Source organism: Octopus bimaculoides, chromosome 29 (genome assembly GCF_046866305.1).
Source record: "Octopus bimaculoides isolate indiv1 chromosome 29, ASM4686630v1, whole genome shotgun sequence".
Taxonomy (NCBI): domain Eukaryota; kingdom Metazoa; phylum Mollusca; class Cephalopoda; order Octopoda; family Octopodidae; genus Octopus; species Octopus bimaculoides.
Genome location: NC_142956.1, coordinates 5,832,847 through 5,845,128, shown reverse-complemented (window position 1 = coordinate 5,845,128; position 12,282 = coordinate 5,832,847). Strand labels below are relative to the sequence as shown.

The 12,282-nt window shown below is 37.7% G+C and overlaps 1 protein-coding gene across 2 annotated transcripts in view; it reads left to right on the top strand.

Moving 5' to 3' along the window:
• The window catches only part of LOC106869292 (uncharacterized), a 247,362-nt gene extending 240,358 nt beyond the window's left edge, over positions 1-7,004 (top strand). The window contains exons 68-72 of one of the 2 annotated variants that reach the window (XM_089345317.1): positions 1,926-2,046; positions 2,939-3,011; positions 4,498-4,593; positions 4,628-4,846; positions 6,632-7,004. In XM_089345317.1, the coding sequence (XP_089201443.1) occupies positions 1,926-2,046; positions 2,939-3,011; positions 4,498-4,593; positions 4,628-4,846; positions 6,632-6,707 (585 nt within the window). In that variant the 3' untranslated portion in view covers positions 6,708-7,004. Of the gene's footprint in view, positions 1-1,925; positions 2,047-2,938; positions 3,018-4,497; positions 4,594-4,627; positions 4,847-6,631 lie in introns of those variants that run through there. The other variant, XR_016238965.1, reaches the window with a different exon arrangement.
• Positions 7,005-12,282: the final 5,278 nt, after the last annotated feature.

Below are 12,282 nucleotides of genomic sequence, written 5' to 3'. Positions count from 1 at the left end.
ATTTTTGTGTGTGTGTGGCGTTTTAAACTTATGAATGGTTCACTGTCTGTATTTGTTCACAAAATGAAAATAAACAAAGAAGAAAGAAAAAAAGTTTTGGTTTTGCTTCGTTTGTGATATGTGTTTTCGTATCCGTAAGTGTGTCCTGTGATTTTTACGTAGTTCTGTAAACATTAAGATGCATGTGTAGTTCTATGGGTATCAAAACGTATATATCATTGTGTACACGTTCAAGTGTATGCGTAATTATTCAATATATGTACTTACTATTTTGTTCCATTTCTTTTTTTTTTATATAGTTTGTAAACTTTCCGGTGTTGGTTTTGCGTGTGTGATCGCACGTGTTTCATTGAGACATCGTGCATAGGAGGTCCTGTGCTTTGTATTGCAGTGAAATTTCATTTTTTAAGAATAAAAAATATTCTTAAAAAAATTATCTTCGTTAAAAGACCGCTTCCTTCAAATCTTCCACCGGTTCTTTTGGCTAATTCCATCGATGTTATTGGATTAGATATGTTTTTGTATAGGGAGCCCGGTGTAGCACATCCATGTTGTTATTCAGCCCGGTGCTATTCTTATTATTATTATTATTATTATTATTATTATTATTATTATTATTATTATTATTATTATTATTATTATTAGCAGAGATGTCCGACGTTGCTCGAGATTAAAATGGAATAGTTTGTTATAGCCTTGAATGTTTCAGTCATGTCATTGCGACCAAGCTGGAGCACCGTCTTCAGTCGAACAAATCGACACAAGGATTTATTCTATGTAAGCCTAGTACTTCTTCTATCGGTGTCTTAGGAGTACCTGTAAGTTAGGGACGTAAACAGAGCAACATCGGCTGGCAAGCGATGATGGGTTTACCAACACAGTTACAAACATACAGACACAGGCGCACACAAACATACACATATATACGACAGTCCTCTTTCACATTCCGTGTACAAAATCCACTCACAAGGCTATGGTCGGCCTGTATACATACATATATACATATATGTATATATATAAATATATATATATATATATGTGTGTGTGCTTGTGTGTTTGTGTCTGTCTAGGTATATATATATATATATATATATATATATATATATATATATATATGCATATGTTTGAACATATATATGTATGTATAGATATGTGTATATATATGCATACTTACATACCGGGGCTAAACCATTCCTTACTCTGCTTCATATTCATGTACAGGCACCATTTTTCATCGCCAGTAACGATTCAGTAAAGAAATCGTTGCTTGTGTCCATGAGTTGAGCGGTGACGAGCAAGCAATCCAGCGGAGATTGTGGCTCATTGATTTTTGTTGTTTTCACCCATGCTGCATACTTCTGAACCTTTCCTATCGAGTGAAAATGCTTCTCTATAGCAGTGTGGGAGCATTCCATTTTCTTTTTCCCTTGTCATTTGACGAGAATTTTCGGGCAAAAGTTGGTTTAATTGCTCTTCATCGAACTCAACTTGACGGCTAGAACGAGGTGCGTATTTGAGGTCAAACTTCCCATTTTTGAAATTGGCATACCAATCACGAGCGCTTCTTTCAGCTCAGCTATGGCACCCTCTCCATACACAGCACAAATGTCATGAGCAGCTTTTGTGACCTAAGAACCTTGATTAAAAGCAAAAAGGAGGTGTCGAAAATGCTCGTTTTTCTTCAAAAATAGAATTCTCGAAAAAATAGATTCCGTAATTTAAAAACGCAAAAATTCCAAAATTAAAAAAAACCGCGGGAACTTAGTTGCCAACCCAATATATATATATATACATATATATATATATATATATATATATATATATATATATATATATATATATATATATATATATATATATATATATATATATATCTGAGGCCATATCAAAAATCATAATTGTTATTGTTGCTGTTATTATTGTAGACGGTGGCTGCTCTGCTACACTACCTCCTTCTGGCATCTTTCATGTGGACGGCTGTTGAAGCCCTTCATATCTTCCTGCGTATGGCATCTTCTATGATGAAGTGCTCAATTATGGCTTGGGGTAAGTATTTGAAATTAGTTGGAAGCATGTTGATACAAAAGGTGTGAGAAATTTAATAGTTATATATAGACGATAAACATAGACTATAAAAAATAGATTCACAGGGTTAACCATTAGAGGAAACATAAATTTACTTTCAATTTCATGCAAATATTTTCAGTCTAATCTCATCTCTAGACGAAACCTAAGAGTAAATTATTTTCCCTTTTCCCCTGACGCAATAATTTCTGGAGAGATTAACGATTCCGAACTTTTGTGTCTTTCTCATCTAATTAGGAATTTAATAGTCGTTAAAGGCGTTTCGAGAAGTGATTAGATCATTCGGATCGCGGTCGTAAGGTCGTGAGTTCGATTCCCGGTGATGCGTTGTATCCTTAAGTAAGATACTTTATTTCACCGCCCCAGTCTACTCAGCTGAAAAAAGTGAGTAGTACCTGTAGTTGAAAGGACCAACCTTCTCACATTGAATGTCATGCTGAATATCCCTATGAACTACATTAAAAGTACGTGTGTCTGTGGAGTGCTCATCCGCTTGCACATTGTTTTCATTAACAGTATTTTCCGTTGATCGGATCTACTGGAACATTTGTCGCTGAAAGCGAAGAACTGCCAGTTAAATGTAGTTTTCATATCGTGGTCCAAGACTTCCAGTAATATTTAATATTTGTTGCCTTCTGAAACATATCGTTGATAGAATCGAAGATATATACTAGTCGTATATACTAGAAGAAACAACAGAAGCTATAAATCAAAATAAATATTTATTTCTTTTGAACTAAACACATTTTCTTGAGAAAACATGGTCAAGTAAATCGATTTCAAATCTCACATATTTCTGATTTTAATGACTAATATCCATATATTTATTCGTCTTTGTAAATGTCGTCGTCAGGTCTTCCAGCTGTCATTGTCGCAATTACTCTGGCAATTAACCACACAAACAATTACATCAAAATTGCAGACGTGTAAGTATGTCTGTGTTTTACTCTCCTAATTGTCCCTGATCTTCACCATTTATATTTTGCTAGGCTTATCAATAGTTTGAATGTTGTAGAATAATGGCTAAGTGCCATCAAGCTAAAACAATGGCTTTCATTCTTGCTGAGGAAAATATACACTAAAATTACACTTGACGGTGTTGTATAAATTTTATAAATTTGATGTGTTTCAAATATAGAGCTGTCCCCATCGGTACATCGAACAGAAAATCTTCACCCTTTTTAACCCGGGTGGAATCGTCGAAAAAAGGGAGGGATTTTCTTGCATGCAGGGTAATATCTAAATCCGAGTTATCGATGCTGACATACTGCTTGGCCAAGTCTAATCCTTTAAGAATTAAAGAGCTGGAGACGGACGGGTAAATATCGACGATATCGAACTGCGTAAATTTGCAGTCGTTAATTATGTATGTTTTTCGTTTAAACGTACACATCTTTTGGTTCATTTAAATTTATTATTTTTCACCATTAATTAATTACCTTGGATATACAGGTATTTTTTCCTTCTACTAAAGGTATTTTTGATTTAAGTTTTCCTTACATTTTTATAATGTGATTTTAAACCGTAATTGTAATTTCATAAAACCGGCTATTGAAGAGACCGTTAGTTAAAAGGACCAATGAAACAAATCCATTTTCAAATGTGTATCTTTCAAAGTAATTGCATATTTTGTTTATTTATACATATGACCACTTGTTCCCTTCTACACCAAAACTGTCCCAAGAACAGGAACGTGAAATTCAGAGAAACAGTTTTTGTGATGTCTATGCAGGTATATTAATAAAGCACACACACACACACACACATATACATAATACATATATATATATATATATATATATATATATATATATATATATATATATATATGTATATGGATAGAGAAATCATATTTGATTTTAGAATTCAACATGCAAAATCGAGACTTGTCTCTGTTGTATCAAAATATTCAGATATAGAAAGTATCGATGCAATTATCTGTGTCTGATTGTTTGATATAATGAACTAAATTCGTTTATAACTGAGTGCTTTATTGATATCTACCTGCATTTTTTCTTCCTCTTTCTTCTTTCATATATATATATATATATATATATATATATATATATATTATGTATGCATGTATGTGTGTCTGTGTGTGTATAAGAAGTAAAAAATGGGATCAAAAATTATACATATATATACATTTATATAAAGCAGGTTCAGTTAGGCACCATGTGACAATATGTGTGCGTGTGTGTGTGTGTGTGTGTGTGTGCGGGTGTGGATGTGCGCGGGCGCGCGTTTTAAATTGTCTGGATACCGAAGTTTTCGATAAGAATACCTTAGTTAATGTGAAACACGGCAAGATTGAACATGTCTTCTCGTTTTGCTTGAGATCAAAATCATCTCATTTGATTAACTGGACATTTGTTAAATTTCCTTTGTTAATTCATTTTCTATTCTTTTTAGCTGTTGGTTATCCAAGACACCTTTCTATGCCGCTTTCCTGGCTCCGTTGGTGGTCATTCTCATCTTCAACTTTACCATGATTTCTCTTGTTATCTGGCCTTGTTATCTGGCGACTTCGCTCAATGGAAAGTAAAAAATTGTTTGAACACGAAACAAAGAAAATGCGTGTGTTTGGCCTCTTTAGTTTGACTTTCTTGTTGGTGTTATCTTGGGTCCTAGCATTCATCGCTGTTGAAGAACAAGCTGAAGTGTTTCACATACTCTTCATTATCTTCAATATCCTTCTCGGAATGTTTATCTTCATATTCTACTGTATATGCAAGAAAGATGCCAGAGAGGTCATTTGCTCGTGTGTAAATAAACAAAAGAAAGGGATCACCAATGCAAATTATAAAAACCAATAAAAGTAAGTGCAATTTGATCTTTCTTATTACTACTATTACTACTACTATTACTACCATAACCAAGACCAACATGTCATAGTGGGGCTAATCACAAGCACCAACATAAATCATTGTCAACATCGTAACCATCTGTATGTATGCGTATATATATATATATATATAGAGAGAGAGAGAGAGAGAGAGAAGTTTATATATATATATATATATATATATATATATATATATATATATATATATGTGTGTTTATATATACATATATATTTATGTATGTATGTATGTATGTATGTGTGTGCATACAGGGTGAGATGTTTAATCTATCTTCTAAATTAGGCAAAAATGAAAATAACACTGAAACCTCATTTTAACAGATAATCACCAGAATTACATACAAATATTTTGAAAGACTAAAGTGTAAATTTATTCCATAAAATGGCGATTGGCTTCAACGACGGCGCCCCAGATGACATCGAAATCGCCTGTAAGTCTTCTGGATGGTCTCCTTTTCAAGTTGGTGAATGCTGCTATAATCCCTGCCTTCAGTTCATCTTTGGTGTGACAGGGAGTTTTGTTGTTCCGTCACTCAACTGCGCCCCACACATAATCAAGTGGGCTGCTGTCTGTGACGTTAGACGGTAGGAGTCATGTGGTCGCATAAATTGCCTGACAGCCATGACTGGGTTCTGCTTGTGTGGCAAGGTGCAGAGTCTTGATGCCAGACATGGGCGTCCTCCAGCCACTCTTTTGACCCAAGGTAGCACTACCTCCTCAGGGTACTTGTTGTAGGCCTCCGTGTTGAGTCTAAGGCCGTATGAGAAGATGTATAGAGGCATAACGTCACTATCACTGGTGATCACTCCAAACACCATGATGTTGACTGGATGTCAACTCTTGGCAATGTTCCTAATGGAGCTTCCGGCGCGAATGCCAAGCAGTATAGCATGCCGTTTCCAAAGTCTCTTGCAGAGTAAATGGTGTCATGATATCTAACTAAACCTACAATACTGCGTAGTCGACAAAATCAAAGACAACCATACGCTAAATTAGAAAAATATAAAACGCCAACAATTCACCCATCGCAGCCTGTATATATATATAGAAAGAAAGAGAGAGAGAGAGAGAGAGAGAGAGAGAGAGAGAGAGAGAGAGAGAGAGAGAGAGACTGAGTGAGTGAAGTATTTCAAAGGGGCCAGCTTTGTCACATTGTGTATCAATGCTGAATCTCCTTGAGAACTGCGTTACGTTTACACGTGTCTGTGGAGGGCTCAGCCACTTGCACATTAATTTCACGAGCAAGCTGTTCCGTTGATCGTATCAGGTGGAACCCTCGTTGTTGTAACCGACGTTATATTACTATAGATAATTGTATATGAAATTCAAAAACGGCCATAAATAGAAGAATGTAAAATGTTCACACTGCAATAGATAGATCTACGTAAAACATACAGAATAGAACTAAGACGTCTCTCATATTTGCCCTGACAAGTTGCCCATTTGTTCTGGAAGATATTACTGAACCAATATTGCAAATATTTCTACAAAATATTCCTGATAATTAAATTCTCACTACTAGTTTCTGTAACGAGTGTTTTCAATATAAATTGTGTTTTTGAGTATAAATTGTGTAGGATCCTTCTGCAATTCATATCTTCATTGTATGGGGAAACAGTAGATGACAACTGGGGTTATATATAAAATATAAGGCCTAGTGATTTTTTTACTTTATTTTATAGACGTTTTCTCATTGTGTTTCCAGGTTCAAGTTCTGGTAATGAAACAGACGTTGGAACAGTAGAGACGAAGACATAATTAAAAATATGAAAAACTAATCTCTTTGAGAATCTTTTCTTCTTATATTACATTAAACATACTTGCGTACAAGTGAACTTCATTTTTATCTATCAATACAACACTACGAAACTTAGACACTTTATAAACCACGATGTAATTTAAACCTTCTCATTTTTCTGTAACACACAAGATCTAACATCATATGGTTTGATTTGTAATTCTAAAGATATTTTCTAACTGCCAATTTCACTTTTAATTTTCGATATAATCTTTAACTGTTATTGATGAAGAAATAAATGTGGTTTCTTACTACAATCTGTTTTGTTTTTTATTTGAAACATCATTATATTCTACTCTAAGTTCAAATAACGCCTGGGGAGAGAGGGATACACAGGCAGACAGACAGGCGGCGAGCTGGCAGAAACGTTAGCACGCCGGGCGAAATGCTTAGCGGTATTTTGTCTGCCGCTACGTTCTGAGTTCAAATTCCGCCGAGGTCGACTTTGCCTTTCATCCTTTCGAGGTCGATTAAATAAGTACCAGTTACGCACTGGGGTCGATAGAATCGACTTAATCCGTTTGTCTGTCTTTGTTTGTCCCCTCTGTGTGTAGCCCCTTGTGGGTAGTAAATAAATAACACAGGCAGACAGACACAGACAGACATACAAACAGACAGATTCAGTGATTTCGTCAGTTACTAATTACTCCACTAAAAATATGCAATTTTATCTGACGATTAGCTGATTAGATATATAATTATTTATCTAATTACTCTCATTAGATCTTTCACCTGTTATTGTCGTAATTAATCTGATAATGAACATTTCACAAACAGCTGCGTTACATTCAGAGAGGTCTTAGTATTTCTTCCTCTTAACCTCTAACCTCCATAAGCATTAACACGACCACTTGCACGTGCATGCACGGCCGAAGCATTCTAGCATTTAGTATCAAATATATTCAATAAATTATATAGCTTCGAAGTAACAGTGGATATAGATATGATTATATCACATAAATGTTAAGCGGTTGCTATAACACGCAGCAATATCTTCTTTGCTGTGTGGATAACGTTATTATTATTTAAGTCATCTCTTTCATCAGATGATTTTTGACATTTATACAGTAACTCTTCTGTTTAATTAGATACATATTCAGTTAATTGTCTTTTTTAAATGATATACCACAATATCAGTATCATGCCTCAATAATATGCTTTCTCTTCGGAATGAATAGTTAAGGGACCATTTTGAGAGAATAATTTTCCACAGACATAACAATATTATGGTGTTTTTTCTCCTGTATGTTTCTGTATAGTTACTTTACTAGTGGTTGGGAACGATTTAGCACAAATATCATAGTGATGTGGTCTCTCTCTCTCGCCTGTGTGAATAGTTAACTTATCATTTCTAGATTGATTTACCACAAATGTCACGGTGATATGGCTTTTCACCTGTATGAGTGCACTTTTGTTTAGTTAGGCCACAACTTCTAGAGAATGATTTCCCAAAGATATCACACTAATATGATTTCATTCTCCGATGAATGAGTTTATGCTTAGTTAAATTACTGTATAATCCGGTATACGGATTTATGACAGATATCAAAATGATAAGGATCCTCACCTGTATGAATATATGTATGTTTGCATAGTCCTCTGGTCATTACACTGGTATGAGACCTTAGGTAAACTTAGTAACACCTACTTAGTGAGTAGGAAAGAAGACTGAAACCTTGCACATTCGAGGAATTAAACTTAGTCAATATGCAGGATAAGGTTTCGGCATAAACTCCATTCGCCGTATCCAGTGTAAGGTACGGACACAAGAGATGTATCGGATTCACAAACTCACAAAGAACTTACGTTTTATATGTGATAGATACACAGGAGAAGTACGGATTTCGAACAAGCCGGAAACATACTTCCTTGAATGCCTGGATAGCTCAATAGAAAAGGTTGGCAGCTTTGGTACTTGGATACGTCATCAGCAAGGAAGATGATTTCTCCGAGAAAGAATGAGTTGGAAAAATGTGAGGGTCAGGGGTGAGTGTGTGGTAAGAGGTTAGGGTTATGGTTAGGGTTAGTTCCGGCTTCAGTCCCACTGCATGACGAATGTCTTCTACTATTGCCTGGGGCCGACCGAAGACATGTGAGGGAATTTGATAGAGGGGAACTGAAAGAAGTGCGTCGTATTTACACATATACACACACGCATATATATATATATATATATATATATATATATATATATATATATATATATATATATATATATATATATATATATATATATAATACAAAGAACATATATGCATGTATACACACATATATGTACATACTTACATATATATATATATATAAATATATATATATATATATATATATATATATATATATATATATATATATATATATATATATATATATATATATATATATATATACATATATATATATATATATATATATATATATATATATATATATATATATATGTGTGTGTGTGTGTGTGTGTGTGTGTGTGTGTGTGTGTGTGTGTGTCGCGCCACCATCGCTTGACAACCGGTCTGAAACAGTGTATGGGGAAGGGAAAAAAGATAGAGGAATGGGTACGGAGCATAGGAGGTATCTACAAAGATGGAGTGAGGTTGAGGTGTTGATGTAGGGAATGATGTACGCGGGATGGGGATGACCATTGGTGCATGGATTGGGGGAGTAGAGGATTTCAAGAAAAAGTGTAGAACCAAGGGAGAGCAGTAACACGTTACTAAGTAGTGTGCCTGTGTGTAATGTGCGTTTGTGGGAGAAGGTTCTTTGTCTATGGGTGTTACATGTGTTTATGCGTGTTGCGTGTTTGTATATATAGTTTGTGTTGAGGTATTACGTGCTTGTGTGGGTGTGCGGAGTGAGAAGGTGTTGTAGGTGGATGTGTAATGACGTGTGAAGTGAGTGATGATTTGAACAGTTTGTATGGGGTTGGTATCAGATGAAGAGAGGATGTGTTTGAGCTCATATGGCCCCAACGAACAAAGAGAGAGGATTAATTCCAGTTCACCTCGAAGGCGGGAGTCCGGTTGGCTCCTTGCAAACACAGTCCGAACAGAGACAGATGTAGCGAATGACAGTTAGAGCGGAAATAGCGCGCGACCGGAATGTCAATGCCAAGTCCTATGTCCCGCAAGTGCGGCACGAACCGATCAGCTAAGCGGCGTCCTCTTTGACGAATGCACATGGAAGGACAGAGAGAACGGCAGATGCAGTAACATCACTAGAGGTGCAGGTAAAGGAGTCGGTGACGTGAGATAGCTGCCTCTGAGGACGGTGGAGTTAGAGAGGTAGGAGCAGATGCGACAGCGTGGGCGGGAGCAAGGGACTGAGCTATGCTGTGAGGCAGTGGTCAGAAAGAAACTTTGGACCAGGAGGTTACGGAGGTTATAGGCTCATTTTAAGGAGGAAAGTGATAGGTCAGGGAAGATGTTCAAGGTGAAGAGATCGGACTGGAATCGCTACAAGCCTCGCAGAATGGTGCGTTGAAGAGTTAGGGTGAAAGGGTAGTAGGCGAGGGAAAACGAGAGACGACGGGTAAGGGTGGGGCGGGTGCGACGAGGAAGAGAGTGCATAGACGCAATCCACAGATCGTGCCCGAACAAGGGCAGTGTGGGTAATGGTATGGATATATCCACGTAGGATGAAATGGTGAGCTATGAACTGAGACTAAGTCTCAAAGTTGTGATCATCACTGCAGAACCTCCGTATACGATGGAACTGGGTGTAGGGTGATGACGATCCTGATGTGGATAGGGTAGGAGGAGAGAAGTTAACGTAGGAATGTGAGTCAGTGTGTTTTTAGTGGATGGAGGTAGTGAGAGCGGAGAGGTGTATGCTGACAGAAATGTCGAGAAATTCGACGGAGGAGTTAGACATAGTGCAGGAGAATTCGAGGGCAGGGTGGAAGGATCAGACAGAGGAGAGGAACGAGTCCAGTTTTCCGCAGAAGGATGAGGTCACATCGATACAGTCATCGATATAACGGCTGCATTGTTCGGCAATGGGACCAGTGAATTGGGAGAATATTTCGGCCTCAACGTAGCCAACGAACAGATTCGCATAGTCGTTGCCCATTCTCGTTCCCATGGACATTCCTGAGACTTATTGGTAAAACTCTCTCGCGAAAGAAAAGAAATTGAGAAAGAGGACAAGTTCGGCAACACGAAGAAACGTGGAGGTGTCATGCTGAGAGTCAAGCCGAAGGTCATGGAAGTGTTTAAGCGCAAAAAAGTCCTTCGTGTGGGATCACCGTAGGTAAACTTTTAATACCAAGTGTGAACAGAAGTTACGACGGGCCAGAAGGGAAGGGGAAAAATTTTAACAGACGGAGAACATGATTGGTGTCGTGGATGTGTGAGGAGAGGAAGCCACTAAGGAGGCAAGGACATGGTTGAGGTATTTGGAAGTCATATCCGCGTAGCAATTTCAACTGAAGACGATGGGACTGCTAAGGTTGGTGGGCTTGTGAATTTTAGGAAGTAAATAGTGGGGTGGGTACGGACAATGAGGTTGGAGGCGATGGTGAGGACATGAATTGAATAATGGTGGACACTGTATTTTGGTACATAGGCTCCGGATTTGATGGCAGAGAGCAATAGAAGAAGGTGTCTTGAAGTTGACAGAGAACTTCAGCCTTGTAAATGTCTGCGCGCTACACCGCTACAGCCCCACCGTTGTCGGCCGCTTTGATGACGATATCTTTGCAGCGTTAGAGACTTTGAAGGGCCGAGATTTGGGCTGGGGTGATGTTGATATGTCGGGGACGCCTGCGAAAGTTCAACCTGTCCACAACCTGTTGGCAGATGCTTGCTAATTAATCAACTGATTGGAACTGGCCAGGAGCTGGCGTCCAGTGGGATGGTCGGATGTGTAGGTACGTGAAGCTGCTTTCTTTATTAGATGCAGATAGATTGTTGTAGAATGGGGCGGACCAAAAGCTGGATGGCTGCACGTGTCTGAAACTCGTGACTGAATGGAGTGAGCCGGGGCTGAAGCGCACACACGTACTGAGAAGAGAGCGCTCCGCTTCAGAGGGGGGGGGGTCAGGGGAAATGGTAATAATAGACTGTACTGGGGGAGGTGGTGCCTGCGTATGTGCGTGTATGTGTGTTTGTGTGCGTGTCTGTGCGTGTGTGCGTGTCTCTCTGTGTGTGTGCGTGCGTGTTGTCCACTTGAACATTGGAATTGAACCCGTAACTACTTGGTTGGGAAGTGTCTTATTTAACGGTTTCTTTGTTCCAGTCATTTGACTGCAGCCATGCTGGGGCACCGTTTTCAAAGCATTTGATCGAATAAATCGCGCCTAGAATATAATTATGTTTAACTTTGACCCGTGTTATTTAGGTTCTTTTGCTCAATCTCTAGTTTCTAGTAACGTAAACAGAGCAAAACCACGAGGGAAATATTTTTGTCGAGGGACAAGCACAAACAGATACACATACATACATATATACATACACATATACATATTTTATATATTTGTATATATTTTTACGACAACCATACAGTTTCCCTGTAGAAGAAACTTGCCCAAGGTTCTGCACA